The sequence below is a fragment of the Quercus lobata genome, chromosome 11, assembly GCF_001633185.2.
Source record: "Quercus lobata isolate SW786 chromosome 11, ValleyOak3.0 Primary Assembly, whole genome shotgun sequence".
Lineage (NCBI taxonomy): Eukaryota > Viridiplantae > Streptophyta > Magnoliopsida > Fagales > Fagaceae > Quercus > Quercus lobata.
This window is the reverse complement of record NC_044914.1, coordinates 36,262,361-36,278,304: the sequence shown is the minus strand read 5'-3', so window position 1 is coordinate 36,278,304 and position 15,944 is coordinate 36,262,361. Positions and strand designations below refer to the sequence as shown.

The 15,944-nt window shown below is 35.5% G+C and overlaps 1 protein-coding gene and 1 pseudogene across 1 annotated transcript; both read right to left on the bottom strand.

The window, feature by feature from the left end:
* Positions 1 to 6,455: 6,455 nt before the first annotated feature.
* Positions 6,456 to 7,806, bottom strand: LOC115968308 (probable carboxylesterase 5). Its single transcript, XM_031087663.1, has one exon. It carries the CDS (start codon positions 7,710 to 7,712, stop codon positions 6,786 to 6,788), a length of 927 nt encoding a protein of 308 aa, XP_030943523.1. The 5' UTR covers positions 7,713 to 7,806; the 3' UTR covers positions 6,456 to 6,785.
* Positions 6,456 to 15,944, bottom strand: part of LOC115968309 — a 28,218-nt pseudogene continuing 18,729 nt past the window's right edge.

Here is a 15,944-nt window from a genome sequence, read left to right as displayed (position 1 = left end):
TGCATTCAAAGCTATCAGATAGTCGTCTTTCATACCCTTGTTAGATTTAGGCAAGCATGATACTAGTCTGACGACATCAGATCAGGACTTGAGATAAAATCCCGCGTTTTTTAAGGAGTGGCACTCGTACATGTGAACCACATCATGCCAGGTGAGCCCCAAGCGCAAATGCTTGTTGAGAGCATCAACACTACCTAAGACCCTAAATAGGTTAGACGCACATTGATGGGGGCATATCCTATGGTTGATAAGGTAATCTCGTGTTATCCTACCCATGGAGAGAGTCATTCCCCCTTCTATGGAAGCTATCATAGGGATGATGACTTCCCCCTCTTCTCTATGTAACACTATTTGTTCTGGGGAACAATATCATAGAACAACCTCCCGCGAAATGTGGTATCTATTCTTAAAGGCCTCTATTTTGGAAGGAGAGTTTACTAAATACTTGAATCTACCCATCTGGACAAGTTAAAAGGGGAACGACTAAAAATGATAAAGGGCGAATTAAGAACTAGAAGGCCGAGAAGACAGGCCGAGGAGAAAAAGAAAAATTTAAAGAAATAGAAACTTACAAGAACTAAGATGTGCGTAAATCCCTGAAACTTTTAGAAAATTTTCAAGGATTTCTCGAAGGAAAGGTATGGGAAGTCTAGTCACTTAGGAAACTTTGTGAGTTTGAATGCTTAGGATCTCTAGAGAGTTTGAAGACTTGTAAAATGAGGAAAATGATTTCCCCGGATGCTCTATTTAAAGGACGAAATTGGGTGGGAGTTATCCCACTTAAAACCCAATGAGAAATACCAGCCATTGGATTAGCGTCTAACCGTTGGATAAGGGGAAAAACACACTGCCTGGTGCAATTAATGACGCCTCACGAGCTTCGAAGCGTTAGTAGCAATCATGGGATGCATAAATGGCACTCCCACATGTGCAAGTCAAGGGACAGAATACTATTAATGCCAGAAAAATCAAAACCCCACTTTTCTCCTCAAATGAGAGGAAAAAACCGAATTTTTGAGGGGCTATTGTAGGGTTAAAAGCCCAAATCATGTATTGGGCCTTGACTGAGAAGGTGAGCAATCTGAGGACGAGTGAATGATAATGAATGGTTCAAACCCAGGACTCAATGAGCGAAATACAGATAGGAGGATAGTCCGAGGAGGAATATCTCCTTAGATATGATAAGTACGTCTCAAATACGTTTTCCAACAATCACGATGACCTTCCAGGAAGCTCCAGTGATAAAGATCTGTATCATGAACATCTAAGGACAATGAGACCTCAGAAATATCTTAGGGAAAGCTGGTACCACCGCATTGAATGCACTGCAGCTACTTTCCTGGCCGCATTTATGTTGAGGAGACCCCTGAACAGTGTTGTCTTGGCTACCACAACTCACAGAAAACCAAAAAGCGTGTCTAATGGGACAGGCACTCAAGTGAAGGCTCAAATGATCAACAAGTGTAGGATCAAAATGGTCCAGGGGGAACTATATAATGTAAAAGACCCTTCGTGAGGTAGAGAGAGAACACTGTAGCAATCCAAATTGTACTTAGACCCAATTGTGATCAATTTATAAAAGTGAAACCTCCTCGGACTATAAATCCATTGATATCAAAATCTCTTATTTGTGTTTGATTGTCATTTAATCCAGTACTAGCCATTGTCCAACTCGCTAAGGCCTAGTTCTTTGACCCACTCTCTACAAATTCATTGTACTAGGCTTACTAGGCCAGGATCATACATCTTGGGCTTGGGCTGCGAAACGGGTCCTTACAACCCACATCAGTCTATCTATTCTATACATTTATTCAATAAAATATTCATTCTTTTACCATTTTTTTATTATTTTCTCACTCATGGCCTCTCTCTCTCTCTCTCGCCAAACAAATCTGCAACTTCATCTCTGATTATCAGTCTTTAATCTTTGTTTTGGAAAATTTTCTTTCATTACCTTCTCTCATGTTCATGCTCTATAAGTTTTTGGGATTTCAATTTGGCTAATATGGTGGGAGAGTAAGGTGAGGTGAGAGTAGAGACAATGAGAGAGTCAAGTAAGAGTAAGAGTGAAAGCAGAGACAAGGAGAGAGGAAAAAGTATTAAAATGTTAAATGCACATACTACAGTAATTGTGCATATATGCATGGTTACTGTAGCAATTCTGCATAAATACACAATTTTACACCCACTGATGTGGGTGAGTTTGGAAACTTATTGGAAAGTATCTACTTTACAAATACCCTTAAGGTCTTCGCTTATTTACAAAAATACCAAAAAATATATATATAATATTTTATGATCAATCTATTTTATTTTATTAAAACTTAAATAAATAAATACCTATATATATCCTGTGCGTTATTTCGGAATAGTGCACCGATATACACTAGTAATGAAATATTTTATGGAATGATCTCCAAAACGAAATTTAAAACCTTAGAATAAAGCTATCATATATAGAGAGAGAAGAGTCTGTAGAGAAAATATAATATTGTTTAGTGTTTTACACTTTGACTGTTTGGTGTATAAATAAATAAATAAATAAATAAAAACCTATATATATCAGGTGCGTTATTTCGAAGCAATGTTCCGGTATACACTAATACCAAAATATTATGTGAAATGATCTCCAGAACAAAATTCAACTCCTTAGAATAAAGCTATAATATATAGAAAGAGAAGAGTCCGTAGAGAAAATATAATATTGTTTGGTGATTGATACTTTGACTGTTTGTTAGTAGTGGGGCAACAGTAAGGAATGGGCGACAAATAGAGATACAAAAAAAAAAATAGTCTTTTGTTTTTGTTGGTAGATAATTGCATCTTAATATATTAAGAAACAATAATTTTATTACTCTAATTCCCAAAGTTAAAAATCCTAAGAGAGTAACTGAGTTTAGACCTATTAGTCTTTGTAATGTGATTTATAAGATAGTTAGTAAAGTTATTGCTAACCGTCTTAAGCCTATACTAAACTCTATTATCTCTGAAACTCAGAGTGCTTTCGTTGCTGATAGATTGATTACAGATAATATTCTTATTGCTTTTGAAACTTTGCACCACATGAAGAATAGTTGTACGGGGAAGAATGGTTTTATGGCACTAAAATTGGATATGAGTAAAGCATATGACAGGGTGGAGTGGATTATTCTGAAGAGTATTCTGTTAAAGATGGGTTTTAGGAGTCTTGGGTGGCTTTGATTATGGAATGTGTTAGTACAGTTTCATATTCTATACTAGTCAATGGTGAGCCAAAAGGTGTAATCCAGCCTACTAGGGGGTTGAGGCAAGGAGATCCTCTTTTGCCATATTTGTTTCTGTTTTGTGCAGAAGGTCTTAATGCCATTCTTAGGAGTGCAGCCACACATGGGGACATTCATGGTTTTTCTATATGTAGGAATGGACCTAAACTCACTCATCTCTTTTTAGCAGACGATTGTGTGTTATTTTGTAGAGCCACCTTGGAGGAGTGTGAAAAAATCCAGGATATCTTAGCTTGTTATGAAAGAGCTTCCGGTCAAGCTATCAACAAGGATAAAACTACCCTGTTCTTTAGCAAGAATACAGATGCTCAGATGCAAGAGGCAATTAAATCTTCTCTAGATGTTCCTGCAATTCAACACTATGAGAAATATTTGGGGCTTCCTTCCTTTGTTGGTAGGGCAAAGAAAGCTTGTTTTACACAAATCAAAGAGAGAATATGGGCGAGAATGCAAGGGTGGAAAGAGAAGCTTCTCTCACAAGCTGGTAAGGAGGTCATGATCAAGGCAGTGGTTCAATCCATTCCCACGTATTCCATGAGTGTTTTTAAATTGCCAGTAAGCCTGTGTAAAGATATAGAAGCCATGATTCGAAAGTTTTTGTGGGGGCAAGGGGACTCGAAGAAGATTCACTAGGTCAATTGGAGTTCTTTGTGTTCTTCTAAATCTGTTGGAGGTATGGGGTTCAGAGATATTCAGAAATTCAATAATGCTTTGTTGGCTAAACAGGTCTAGCGATTATTTCACAATAAGGATACTTTGCTTTATCGAGTTTTTAGTGCTAAATATTTCCCTCATGGTAATATTTTGGATGCTTCGGTCCATCCTAATTGCTCCTTTGCGTGGCGAAGTATTTTGCAAGCCTGTGAGGTCATCAATAGAGGTGCTATATGGAGGGTGGGAAACGGATTATTTATTGATATATGGAACCATAGACGGCTGCCTGAACAGGGACAGAGCAAGGTTGTTTCTCCTCGGCAAGGCGCAGAGATCAATAGAGTGCATGAATTATTCTATCCAAATACAAGAGTGTGGGATCCGGGTTTGTTGGAGAGATGCTTTCTACCATGGGAGGCAGAGATGATCAAACGGATTTATGTGCATGATGGGGATGGGAAGATGTTTTGGTGTGGCCACTTACCCCAGATGGTAACTATACTGTAAGGAGTGCGTATCGTATGTTGGCAGCAGAGGGGATTAGCCAAAACCCGAGTTCGTCTTCTCCATCTGATGCTGAGAGAGCTTGGAAGGGCATTTGGAAGATTAAAACCCCTAATAAAATTCATCACTTCATCTGGAGAGTTGCAAAGGATTCGCTGCCAACTAAACAAAATTTGAAGGTTAGACATATTTTGTTGGATGATACCTATGCGACGTGTGATGATCATCCTGAATATTTATTGCATTGTCTCTGGCTTTGTCCCCATGCTCAATCAGTTTGGAGGTCAGAGATCACCTTTGCTAATCTGTATACAAGGAAGCACAGGAGTTTTTTTGATTTGCTGGATGACGTAATGCAGAACAGCTCAGGCTATCGTGTGGCTCTGTTTTCCACCATTGCGTGAAGTTTATGGCAGCGACGGAATCAACTTAGGGAGAATCAAGGAACTTGGCCACTGCATGAAGTTGGTGAAAGAGCTAAAGCTATGGTTGTAGAGTTTCTAGAAGTGAACAAACATATCAGTAACCCAGGTCCGAGATTGGTAGCACGGTGGTCGCCTCCACCTGAGAGTTGTTATTAGATCAATTTTGACGCAGCTCTGTTTGATCATTTGGGCTGTGCGGGCATTGGGGTGGTTGTTCGAGATCATAGAAGAGAAGTTATGGCAGCCCTTAGTTAGAAAATTGCTCTCCCTTAGTCAGTTGCATTGGCAGAAACTCGGGCAGCCCATAGAGCAATCACTTTTGCTCAAGAACTGTCTTTCTTTCGTATCCAGGTTGAAGGGGATTGTCTGGGGGTTATTCGTGCTTTACAATCCCAGGGACAGTGCAAAACCTTGTCAGTTTTTTCATGTTCGAAGGGGAGGAAATAAGTTAGCTCATGAATTAGCTAGAAAAGCAGTTTTATCTGCAGATACTGATGTATGGGTAGAAGATCTACCTGATGATTTGGACGCTGTGTTCCGATCTGATTTTTATTAATAAAATTTCCTTACTGTTTTCTCAAAAAAAAAAAAAACAATAATTTTGTATATTTGTCTTGATTTATAATTCGTTAATACTATATGAATGCTTATTTGAAGTTTTTAGTTTTTTTTTTTTTTTTTTTTTTGGCTTATAGAAATCCTAGGTCGATCCCTGTTCCCTCAATCCCAAATTATTAGATCTCTATTTTATTTCGGGATATCCCAAATATATTACTCTTTAAAAAATTAATAAATAAATTCTCAGACTTACTATTTTCTATTTTATATTATAAGTCAATATTCTTCTTTTTGCTAGAGTTTAAACTAATGCAGATATTTTTGAAATTTAGTACATTTTTATTTTTAAAAAATAATGTATTAAAATATTTTATCGAAACGTTTGAATTTTCTGAACAGGATATAGCATCTTGTAGTTGGGTGGAGAAGTGCATTACAATGATTTCTACTTGCAAGTGTATAGAAAGTTTAATACATATCTAAAGTCACCATATAAGACTTTAAAAACCAAAAAAAAAAAAAACTATTTATCATTCGGCCCTACCATAATTGAGTCCACACAATTTCAATTACCATTGGGGGGGTGGGGGAAACTGTTTAGGCCTAAGATAGGTAGGCCCAAGGATTGGTCAAAGGGGTTTGGTCCAAGTAAACCAAGCCTTGTTTGACCCAACCTCTTTGATCAAGTCCTTAATAGAGAGATTCTAGACTACAACTATCAACTGACCAATGGGGCATTTTATTGATCACTGTCTTTCATTCAAAACAAGACCCCGAACTTGACTCCATAATCAAAACATTCAAGTCGCCATTTTTAGTTCATACCAAACTTGTGTGTAATTACACACAAAGTACAAACCACTAAACAACCAATTCCCCGTTACATCAAACTTAATTGGAAAAATCCATTGGAAGTATGTGATTAAATGAATAAATTTACTATATCTTAATAATTTTAAGTTTTTTAAACAATTAGTAAATTAACATGATATCAAAGGCAAAGATGAAGGATAACTCTCATCTACTTTAAAAGAAGTGTTTGGAAAGGATATCCATCTTCACATCATGCATTTATTATGAAAAGAAGGCAAAGGGGAAGAGAAGAAGAAAGATACATTTTTTGGGACTATACGTACACTCTGCTAGCTTAAACAACAGTATTTTATTAATCCAGACATGATGGTACTCTTACACCCTACTACTTGAACATAAATGGAACAAAACATCAACACACATTAATGGTGTCATTAAACTCTACACACTTCTCATTTCTCTAATCACATAATGACTCAGAATAAAATGTTTCATGGCAAAGAGAATCGATAACCCAACACTTAATTCCTATTGTAAAAACCATCACAATTAGCTAGCTATAGCTTAGTTAATTAGCCATGTCTTGGTTAAAGAAAGAAGCCAACCTTTTCAGCAAGATCACTGCCTTCTCACAATCTGGGTTGAACAAATGGAACACATGCTCTTCTCCTTCTGTCTCTACAATCTGCACCTCTCCATCCCAACCACTCTTCCTTAATGTCTCACAAAAGAGCAACCCCCTCTCTTTCAACACATCCTTCTCTGCAACACAAATTAGCACCCTGGTGCACCCGAGGGTCGACAACCTTGAATCCATTGCTGGGTTTATTCTTGGATCATTGATTCCACTTGTATTAGGACACACAAAAAGCCAATAATTGTCCACTTCACAATCTTTCCTGCCAAAATAGGTATGGACTAAACAAGCCCCTAATATTTTCAAGCCAGCCAAGTCTTCAATTCCAGCTCGAGCTACCATGTTATACACTATATTGCCTCCAGCACTATCTCCAGCCAGAAAAACTCGCTGGAAATCAGCATGGTCATTCAGCCAGCCTTCTGGGCCTTCATTGTTATGATGTTTTGCTACCCACTGAAGTGCAGCCCATGAATCTTCATAAGCTATGGGGATATGGTGCTCAGGGGCTAGTCTATAATCAACAGAGACTGTGATTATATTAGCTTCAGCTACAAGTGAAGTCATATAATTATGATATGTGGGACAGAATGGTGATCCAACTAGAAAGGCCCCTCCATGATAATACACTAAGAGAGGAAGCTTTTGGCCCGATTTGATGGTGCTAGGAATGAAAATACGTGCTGATAAGCCGGTTTCTTGATCGATTAGAAAGTCTTTGGAGGAAACAGCATGATCAGAATTATTTGATGAAGGAACCTTGTCGGTGCCAAAGAATCTCTCTACTCTTCCATTTTTGTATGCCCGGAAATATGGACCAAACTCGAACACAACTACTTCAGTTGGTGTTGAATCCATTCTTGAAGGCTTGAAGCTGCGGAAGAAGTTCAATGCACCCTTGATAAATAATTGTTTCAAAGAGGAGTGCGCAATGATAAAAGCTTCTTTGATTCAAGGACTCTATCTATATATATATAAATATATATATATATATATATATATATATTAGTCTGTGAGTGTTACACCTTTTCCGACACTCAAATTCACGGCCTTCTTACGTGTCAACTCTTGATTAGATTTCAGTTTTTTCATGTAGTAGACAGTAGACTCTTGTGAAAGTTTTGAAATCCAATACGCTATGGGTATAAGAATTAGTGCCCCTAACATTTTTTTTATTTAGTAAAGTTTACTGTAACATAGCGTAAAGTAATTGTGCAGCAGAACGTGAATATACCATACACGTGATACACTTGTATACTATTTTACAAGCCTTCAGCTAAGATAAAACTTTTGTACAGATTTTTATCACTCTTGCTGAAAAGTAAATAAAGCATTACTCAGAGTCACAGCCCCTATGGATAGAAAGAAAGAAAAGGTGAGAGTGACGAAAAGCAGTGGGGTTGGTCTTGGTCATATTGCAATTATGCTGTCAAAGTACTTTGCGACAAGATAGGAGCACGATGGGAACTGGGATTTGACGCAACTTTCTGGTGCATGACCAATTTGGTCTAGAGCAATAATGCAATATGATTACTTCTCGCATTTTGGGAAGAATTTGTTTTGGAGCTCAAAGCTTCTTAAAGCCGAGTCCTCGTATCATAGACTATGAAGTCTATAATACAATCTCTGCGAGAAGAATCAATTAGTGCAGTTACCACAGAGACTGAGAAGAGAGATTAGCAATCTGCAATTTTTTTAATGAGAATCTCTATTTTAAAAATGAAATGGCATAATTAATTATCTCAATTATAAAATCTTTTGTAGTGAAATTAGTAATAGCTTTGTTATTTTTGTTGCATAGATTGTTTAGATCATGCAATACATACATAGTCTAAATGACTAGTAACCAAAATCAGTGTAATTGCCATAGGTAGTTCACTTCTAAATAGATGCTTCATCTGGATAATATTACTCATGAAAAAAAAGAAAATACTCAGATCCCTTACTTTCTTTTCCCATATTCACTCATAGTTAAAAGAAATTTGCCCCTACTTTCTTTTACCATATTCACTCATAGTTAAAAGTAATTTACCCACCTCACTACCTATTTCCTCCTTAAGGTTGTGTTTGAATACTTGAATTTGGATTTGAATTTTAAAGTGATGGATTTTAAATGCCTTATTCCAAATCCGTAAATATTTAAGTATGTCGTATAGATTTTTAAAATTTTATGGGTTTAGAAATTATTTCAAATTTAAGGATTAATGGCCCATTTGGTTGGAGGGGTGAAAAAGTGAGAAAATAGAAGAAATTTTGTTTTCTCTCATATATGTTTGGTTGGGAGAATGAAAAAGTGGAAAGATAAAAAAAATCATTTGTTTTGTTGAGAAGAAAAGTGAGGATAGAAAATAGAGTTTGTATAAATTTATCATTATGTCTTATTATATAAAACAAAAAGTAACACATCCTAATTTTTATTGAAAAATTGTGTACAAATGGGCTCTTCATGTAATATATATAAATATATATATATATATATATATAATCACACAAAGGCAAGAAATTCAAAAACCCAAAATATAAAATAAAATAAAATAAAGTGATAAAGAAATGAATGAGACAAGATTAAAAAAATACAAAAAAAGGAAACAAGAAAAGAAGAAAGATTTTTCAAAAATGATTGTGGGGCTAGGGGTAATTTTTTCCAAAAAAGCAAAACTTGTTTATATTTTCTTCCCAATTTCGGAAGATAGAGTTTTGGTGGGCCTAAGGAGAAAATTCTCGGACCCCATTATTTTATTCCCTATTTTTCCCTCCCAACCAAACATACCTCTCCCCCATTTTTTATCCTCACCATTTTCAGGCATTAGGGTCCGTTTGGTTTAGTAGATTTTAGGGATGATGGAAGAAAAAGGAGATGAAATGCTTTTTGGGGTGTTTGGTTTGGTGAATTTTAAAAAGGAAAAATTGGTGGGGCCTGGGTGTGCCCACCAAAATGCTATCTCCCAAAACTGGGGGGAAAATAGAAAAGAAAACTGGAACAAAAGAGAAGGACCAAAAAGCCCACTTGAACTCCTAGGCATAGGTCAAAGGGTCTTCCACTATTTCGTATTTGCATTTTCTTATTTGGCCATTTATGTGGCCCACCTTTATGAGTTTTGGTGGGCCACAAAGAAAACTGCCAAACCTATTATTTTATTCCCTATTTTTTACTCCCAACCAAATACGCCTCTCCCCCATTTTCTATCCTCCTTATTTTCACTTGTAAAGGTCCGTTTGGTTTGGTGGATTTTAGGGATGATAGAAAAGAGATGAGAGGAAATGCTTTTTGAGGTGTTTGGTTGGTGTTCTCCTTAAGCCCACCAAAATGTTCTCTCACCAAATTGGGGAGAAAATAGAAGAGAAAAACGGAACAAAAAGAGAAGGACCAAAAAGCCCATGTGACCTCCTGCGCATAGTTCAAAGGGGTCTTCCACTATTCCGTATTTGTTTTTTCTTCTTTGGCCATTTCTTCTTCCACTAGTTCAAAGGGGTCTTCCACTATGGTTCCTAGATCATGTTCTCATATGAGTCATACCAATAATTGCACTGTTGCTTAAGTTTTATTGAACCAATAATATATTCTCCACCGTGTACGGTTATGTTGGTAGAAAGAATTTTCCTCAAAAAAAAAAAGTTGGTAGAAAAATGCTCTTTTATTTTTAATGGACAGAAAAAATTAAGGTAAACTAAAGTTAGGTAGAACTTTTTTTTGTTATTAAATAAGGCAAGACTAAAAACTATCATAGGTAAATATTTCAAAAAAAAAAAATGGGGGAGCCTTGTCTTAAAAGAATGTGTCATATCATTTCTTTTGGGCACCAATGTGATTTTAATAACAAAAATGCTTTCGTACCATGGTCACTCCATAAATATAAGTACTTGTGGGATGTGGGGTGTGGGGTGTGGGTGGAGGGGCAAGGGTCGAAGTTCAAGTCTCTAGAAGGGAGTTTCACACAGATATATAAATTTAGATTAGGATAAAATAGAATTTTTATCTTGTATAAAAAAAAAATAACAAAAATGCTAGTATTACACACTTTGTCACAATTGTCCTACGTGACAGGCTATAAGTGACTTGTGGTAAAATTTGTGTGAAAGCAAGTGGTACTTGTATTATTATTATTTTAAAAACCATGCTAATATCAAGTTATATTTATGCCCTTCTTATTTATGCACCTTGATATATAATATGATCCTCTAAAAATGGATTAGGAGTGGTGACTAATAATAATGCTCCTTTTAGTGTTTGTTTGGCTAGCTTATTTTTTGCCAATTTATTTTACTATTCAGCTTATTTTTGCTACTATTCATGAGTCTCACTGCACTTTTTAATACTATTCATGGATCTCATTATATTACTTCAACTAACGTTTACCTTTATCTACAATACTTTCAACAAAAATTTTCAATTTCAATAAAATAAGCGGATCTGAAATAAACCCTTAGTCTAAGTTTTTTATTTCTCACGTTAATCATACCCTTCTTTTTCTTTTCTTTTTTCTTTTTTTTGCTAAAACTAAAACATATGTTCACTAAAAAACAAAAGAACAAAGGAGCCTATGGTTCCTAGATCATGGTCTCATATGAGTCATACCAATAATTGTATTGTTGCTTAAGTTTTGTTGAACCAATAATATATTCTCCACCTCATATGGTTAGGTTGGTAGAAAAAAATTCCTCAAACAAAAAAAAAGTTGGTAGAAAAAATGTTGTTTTATTTTTTATGGAAAGAAAAAATTAAGGTAGACTAAAGTTAGGTAGAACTTTTTTTTGTTATAAAATAAGGCTTGACTAAAAACTATCCTAGGTAAATATTTCCAAAAAAAAAAAAAGTAGAGCCTTGTCTTAAAAGAATATGCACCATTATCATATCATTTATTTTGGGCACCGAGAATGTGATTTTAATATCAAAAATGCTAGTATTACACACTTTGTCACAATTGTCCTACATGATAGACAATAAGTGACTTGTGGTAAAATGTGTGTGAAAGCAAGTGGTACTAGTATAATTATTTATAAAAAATAAATAAATAAATAAAACCATGTTGCTATCAAGCTATATTTATGCCTCAATCAACAATTTAATATCAACTCACCACTTTTGTGTATTCTCAACAAACAAAAAAAAACTCACCACTTTTGTGGTGACTTATAAGTTCTACTCATGATTTAAAAATCTAAACTAGGCCGTCAAGTTCTCTCTAATTTTGTTAGAGCAATCGCATCAGTTCATGGATAATCTTGCAAAATACAAAAAGCAGCTCATTTTACATATTTTGACCCAAAAAACACCCATATCAGTGGGTGTGAAATTGTGCATAAATGCACAAAAGTTACAGTAACCATATGCACGGTTACTATAGCTCTTCTATACATTATTTTAATAATTTCTAATTTCACTCCTTTTTTTCTCTCTCTTCTCCATCTTCAAAACCAACGCCCTCATCATCTGCTTCTTCCTTTGATACACACACTCCCGCAAATGCAAAATCAAAAAACAACCACAAAAATAAAAAAACAACCACAAAATCAACAACAGATACCACATAACCAAACACACCCACACACGGACACACCAACAAAGACAGAGAGAGTGGATTGGCGCTTGTGACGGATCAACGCTTGTGGATCAGCGAGTATCGGTGCTTGGATCGGCGTGCTTGGATCGGAGTTCTTCTCGCCATGCTTGGATGAAGTTTCAAAGAGAAGAGTTTCTCACTGTGCTTGGATCAGCGTTCTTCTCGACGTGCTTGGATCAGAGTTCTTCTCATCGTGCTTGGATCGAAGTTTCAAATGGAATAGATCGACGCCATGCTTGGATCAGAATTTTAGCGAGGAGTTTGGAATAGAGAGGAGTTTTAGAGAGGAGTGAGTTTGTTGGAATAGAGAGAGTCTCGTGAGTGGAGAGAGAGAGAGTTTGAGATAAAATAATAATAATAAAGTGAGAAAAATGATTAGTTAAATAAAATAGATGGTAGAATAGATAAATTGATGTAGGTGTTTTGTAAAAATGGGTGTGTAAAATAGAAAAAGTAGGTTTTTAGTGTAAAATAGAAGGAAAGTTTTATACTAACTGATGCGGTTGCTCTTATATGGAACTTTATCCATGTTGGTAGAATGCAAATGTTTTGGCCCAAAGTGTGGTTGTTTGGGATCCTTACTTCTTTTATCTTTAGGCCAATTTCCATCTCTTTTCTCACTGCCTCAGTTGTGAGCCTTACAGCTCTAGCAAGAAGAGATGATCCTGGCCCTTTGGGTTTTTTTGTCGAATAAATGTGGTTATCCAATGGGGGAACTATTATCAAAATGGAGGGGCTTCTATTGGAATCCCTATCTAAATTCATAGTAATAAAGCCAATTATGTATTAGGTAGTACCTACATAACTAATCAAAATTGTCACATATACAGTTGAGCACTATTTTGCAAAAAAAAAAAAAAAAAAAATAGTCTATTTGCTTTTTATCGGAGCGAAAATGTTTTCCCTCTAATAAATGTGTTTGTAGTTGTGTTGGGGGCCAAACCAAAACTCAACAATGGACTTGAAGCATGACCCAACGGCTATCGGTGAAATTTTTGAGAGATTCACCTTTTTTTTATGCTTTGGCCTAGGTTAGGCCCGGCAAAAGATTATGGGAAGGCCCAAACCATTTCCTACAGAAAACACGTCAACACAAATGTAAAAACCCACTACAATAAAGAAACATCCAAGCAGTAAAATATTCCAGTAGTAAAATGTTCTAGCGATAAAATACTCCAGCAGTAAAATAAGACAAAACTGATAAAATGTTCCAGGGGTAAAATATTCCAACAATAAAATAAAACAAAACTGAATAAACCACCAGCCGTTAGTTACTTCATAAATTAAGGAGAGTGTCTACATCTTCAAAATCGTCATCCAAGGAATCTATCGAAAAAAATTCCTCCAATATAACAACATGAAGGAAAAACTCTATAGACACAATTACATTATAGCCTTCAATGGTATATGTAGTAACTAGTGAGGGTCATTTTGGTAGTTATGAGTAGTGAGAGTAAGAGTATTTACTATTTAGCAATGATGCTAGTACTTTCTGCTAGGGGATGGATAAGGGCCTACAGGTAATGATATGAAGGGCATTTATTATCTAAGGGCTGAAGAACTTAGTTTCTAATTTGGAAACTAAAAACTTAGAAGCTCAGAACTTCATTAAGAGCTTAAGAAGATAATTAGAGGAAGAGAAAATAGAGAAGTTTATGAGAGATTTGTTCTTCTCTATTGGTGCGTTAATGAGGGGCTTTATTTATTACTGAGTTTAAGGGGGTATTTAGCAAAGAATCTCAGCCAAAATCTATCTTAATTAGCAAAAAAATTTCAGAAAATCCATCATAGGATTTGGCCGAAAATAGTATGGTCAACTTTAAGGGATTTTTGTTGTTTTGGGTAATATCAGTTGGAGATTATAACTTAGCATTAAATGCTAGATTGTCCTCAGCCAATGAGATTAAAGCATGAATTAAGGCTAGTGATCTTAGTAATCTGCTGCTAGTATCAAAGTTCTTAGGGCAAATTGTGTCACCCCAAGCCAAGTGTCAATCTTGGAGCCCTTTGCTAGAAACTCTGTTGAAGATCTCCTTGATGCCCTCCAAACCACATTTCCCTAAGTTTCCCCATTAGGGTTTATGTGTTTGGTTCATGAACTAGAAAATACATATTTTTGACAAGGTAGTGAGCAGTACAGTAGTGATTCCAAAAGTTTCCAAGGTCTAGTTGTGGCTTCCCTTTGCTCCTTGACTGAATTTGTTGAAGAGAAGGGGAGTGGCCGACTTCAGCCTTTATACATCAACAAAGCTTTATGTCTTGGCAATCATCATTAGAAATTAGCTTCCCAAGGAAGGGTTTAAGGTCAGCTTGATATGTGTCCTTCTAACTTGATTTGACAAGCTAAAGGTGATTGCAGTAGGTCCTAGCTATCAATCTAGTTGTCTTGAAACTTGAATTGTGACCAGCCTAACCATTTTAGTCAACCACATGGGCCTTAGTTGCTGAGATTTGGCACATGGGCTGGACTATTTCAACTAGGCCTTGTTATTGGGCTTCTTGGGCTTGCACATCCCTACAAAATAAATAGTCTTGCCATAGATTTGCCATATACATGGGCTTTTGTAGTTACAATTTCTTATGGAAAAAATAAGCATACTCTTCATAAATTTTGTAGAAGAAATAGTTTTAAGAGATGGGTAATATGTCATAAATAATTTATGTTTCCCATGAGTTAGCATATTTGCAAGGAAATTTAGTATATCAAAATATGTTGTTGCCAAAGGTTAATTTTGGGCTTTGAGCATAATATATTACTTTTGCCAAATAATATTTGGGATTTGATAGAGTAATTGTTTGCCCAATAGTTTGGGGGGTTTTTGATAAAATGTTGCCAAAGTAATATTGGGCTTTTTGTAAAAGTTGCCAAAATAGTATTGGGCATTTTTTTATGATTGGAAGTATAATTTCCCTAGTTAGAGTTTGATTAGTTTTAAGTTTAAATTCTATATTGTTATTTTTAATTGTTGATTATTTATTTAATTAAGTGAATGTAATGATTGATTTTATTGCACTGTAAAGTTTTAATGTCCTCTATATAGTCATCTTTATTTTAGTTTTTTACTCCTCTTGACCACTTCTTTATTTTCCATTTTTCTTGAGAAGACTTTATTTTCCAAAAATTAAACAATGAAAAATTAAAACAAAAATATTGTCTATACATATTCATCTTGGGCGGTTTTAATAACTAATAAACACATTCAAATACATAGCCATGATTGTATTTTGATATAAATTCAAAATCTCACTTCCAAAATAACTAAATATTATGTTTAGAAAAAGCGTAATGATCATACATCTGTAATGCATTGTTTATCCCATAATAGGTCCCATTCTTCTACCCTTTCTCAAGAGTCGATGACTATTCATAGTTATTACCTTGAGACCAAAGAAGCGATCGACCCAATACTTTATTTATGTCCTAGTTGATCCCGCATTGACATTAGATATTCAATACCTTGTGAAGTTTTTTCTATTACTCATGTACATAGTATTCTAGATATTCAAGAGGAGAAAATTCTAAAAGAAA

Excerpts from the sequence above, each read along its gene's own strand:
- LOC115968308 (XM_031087663.1), bottom strand. The coding sequence starts at position 7,712 with ATGGATTCAACACCAACTGAAGTAGTTGTGTTCGAGTTTGGTCCATAT.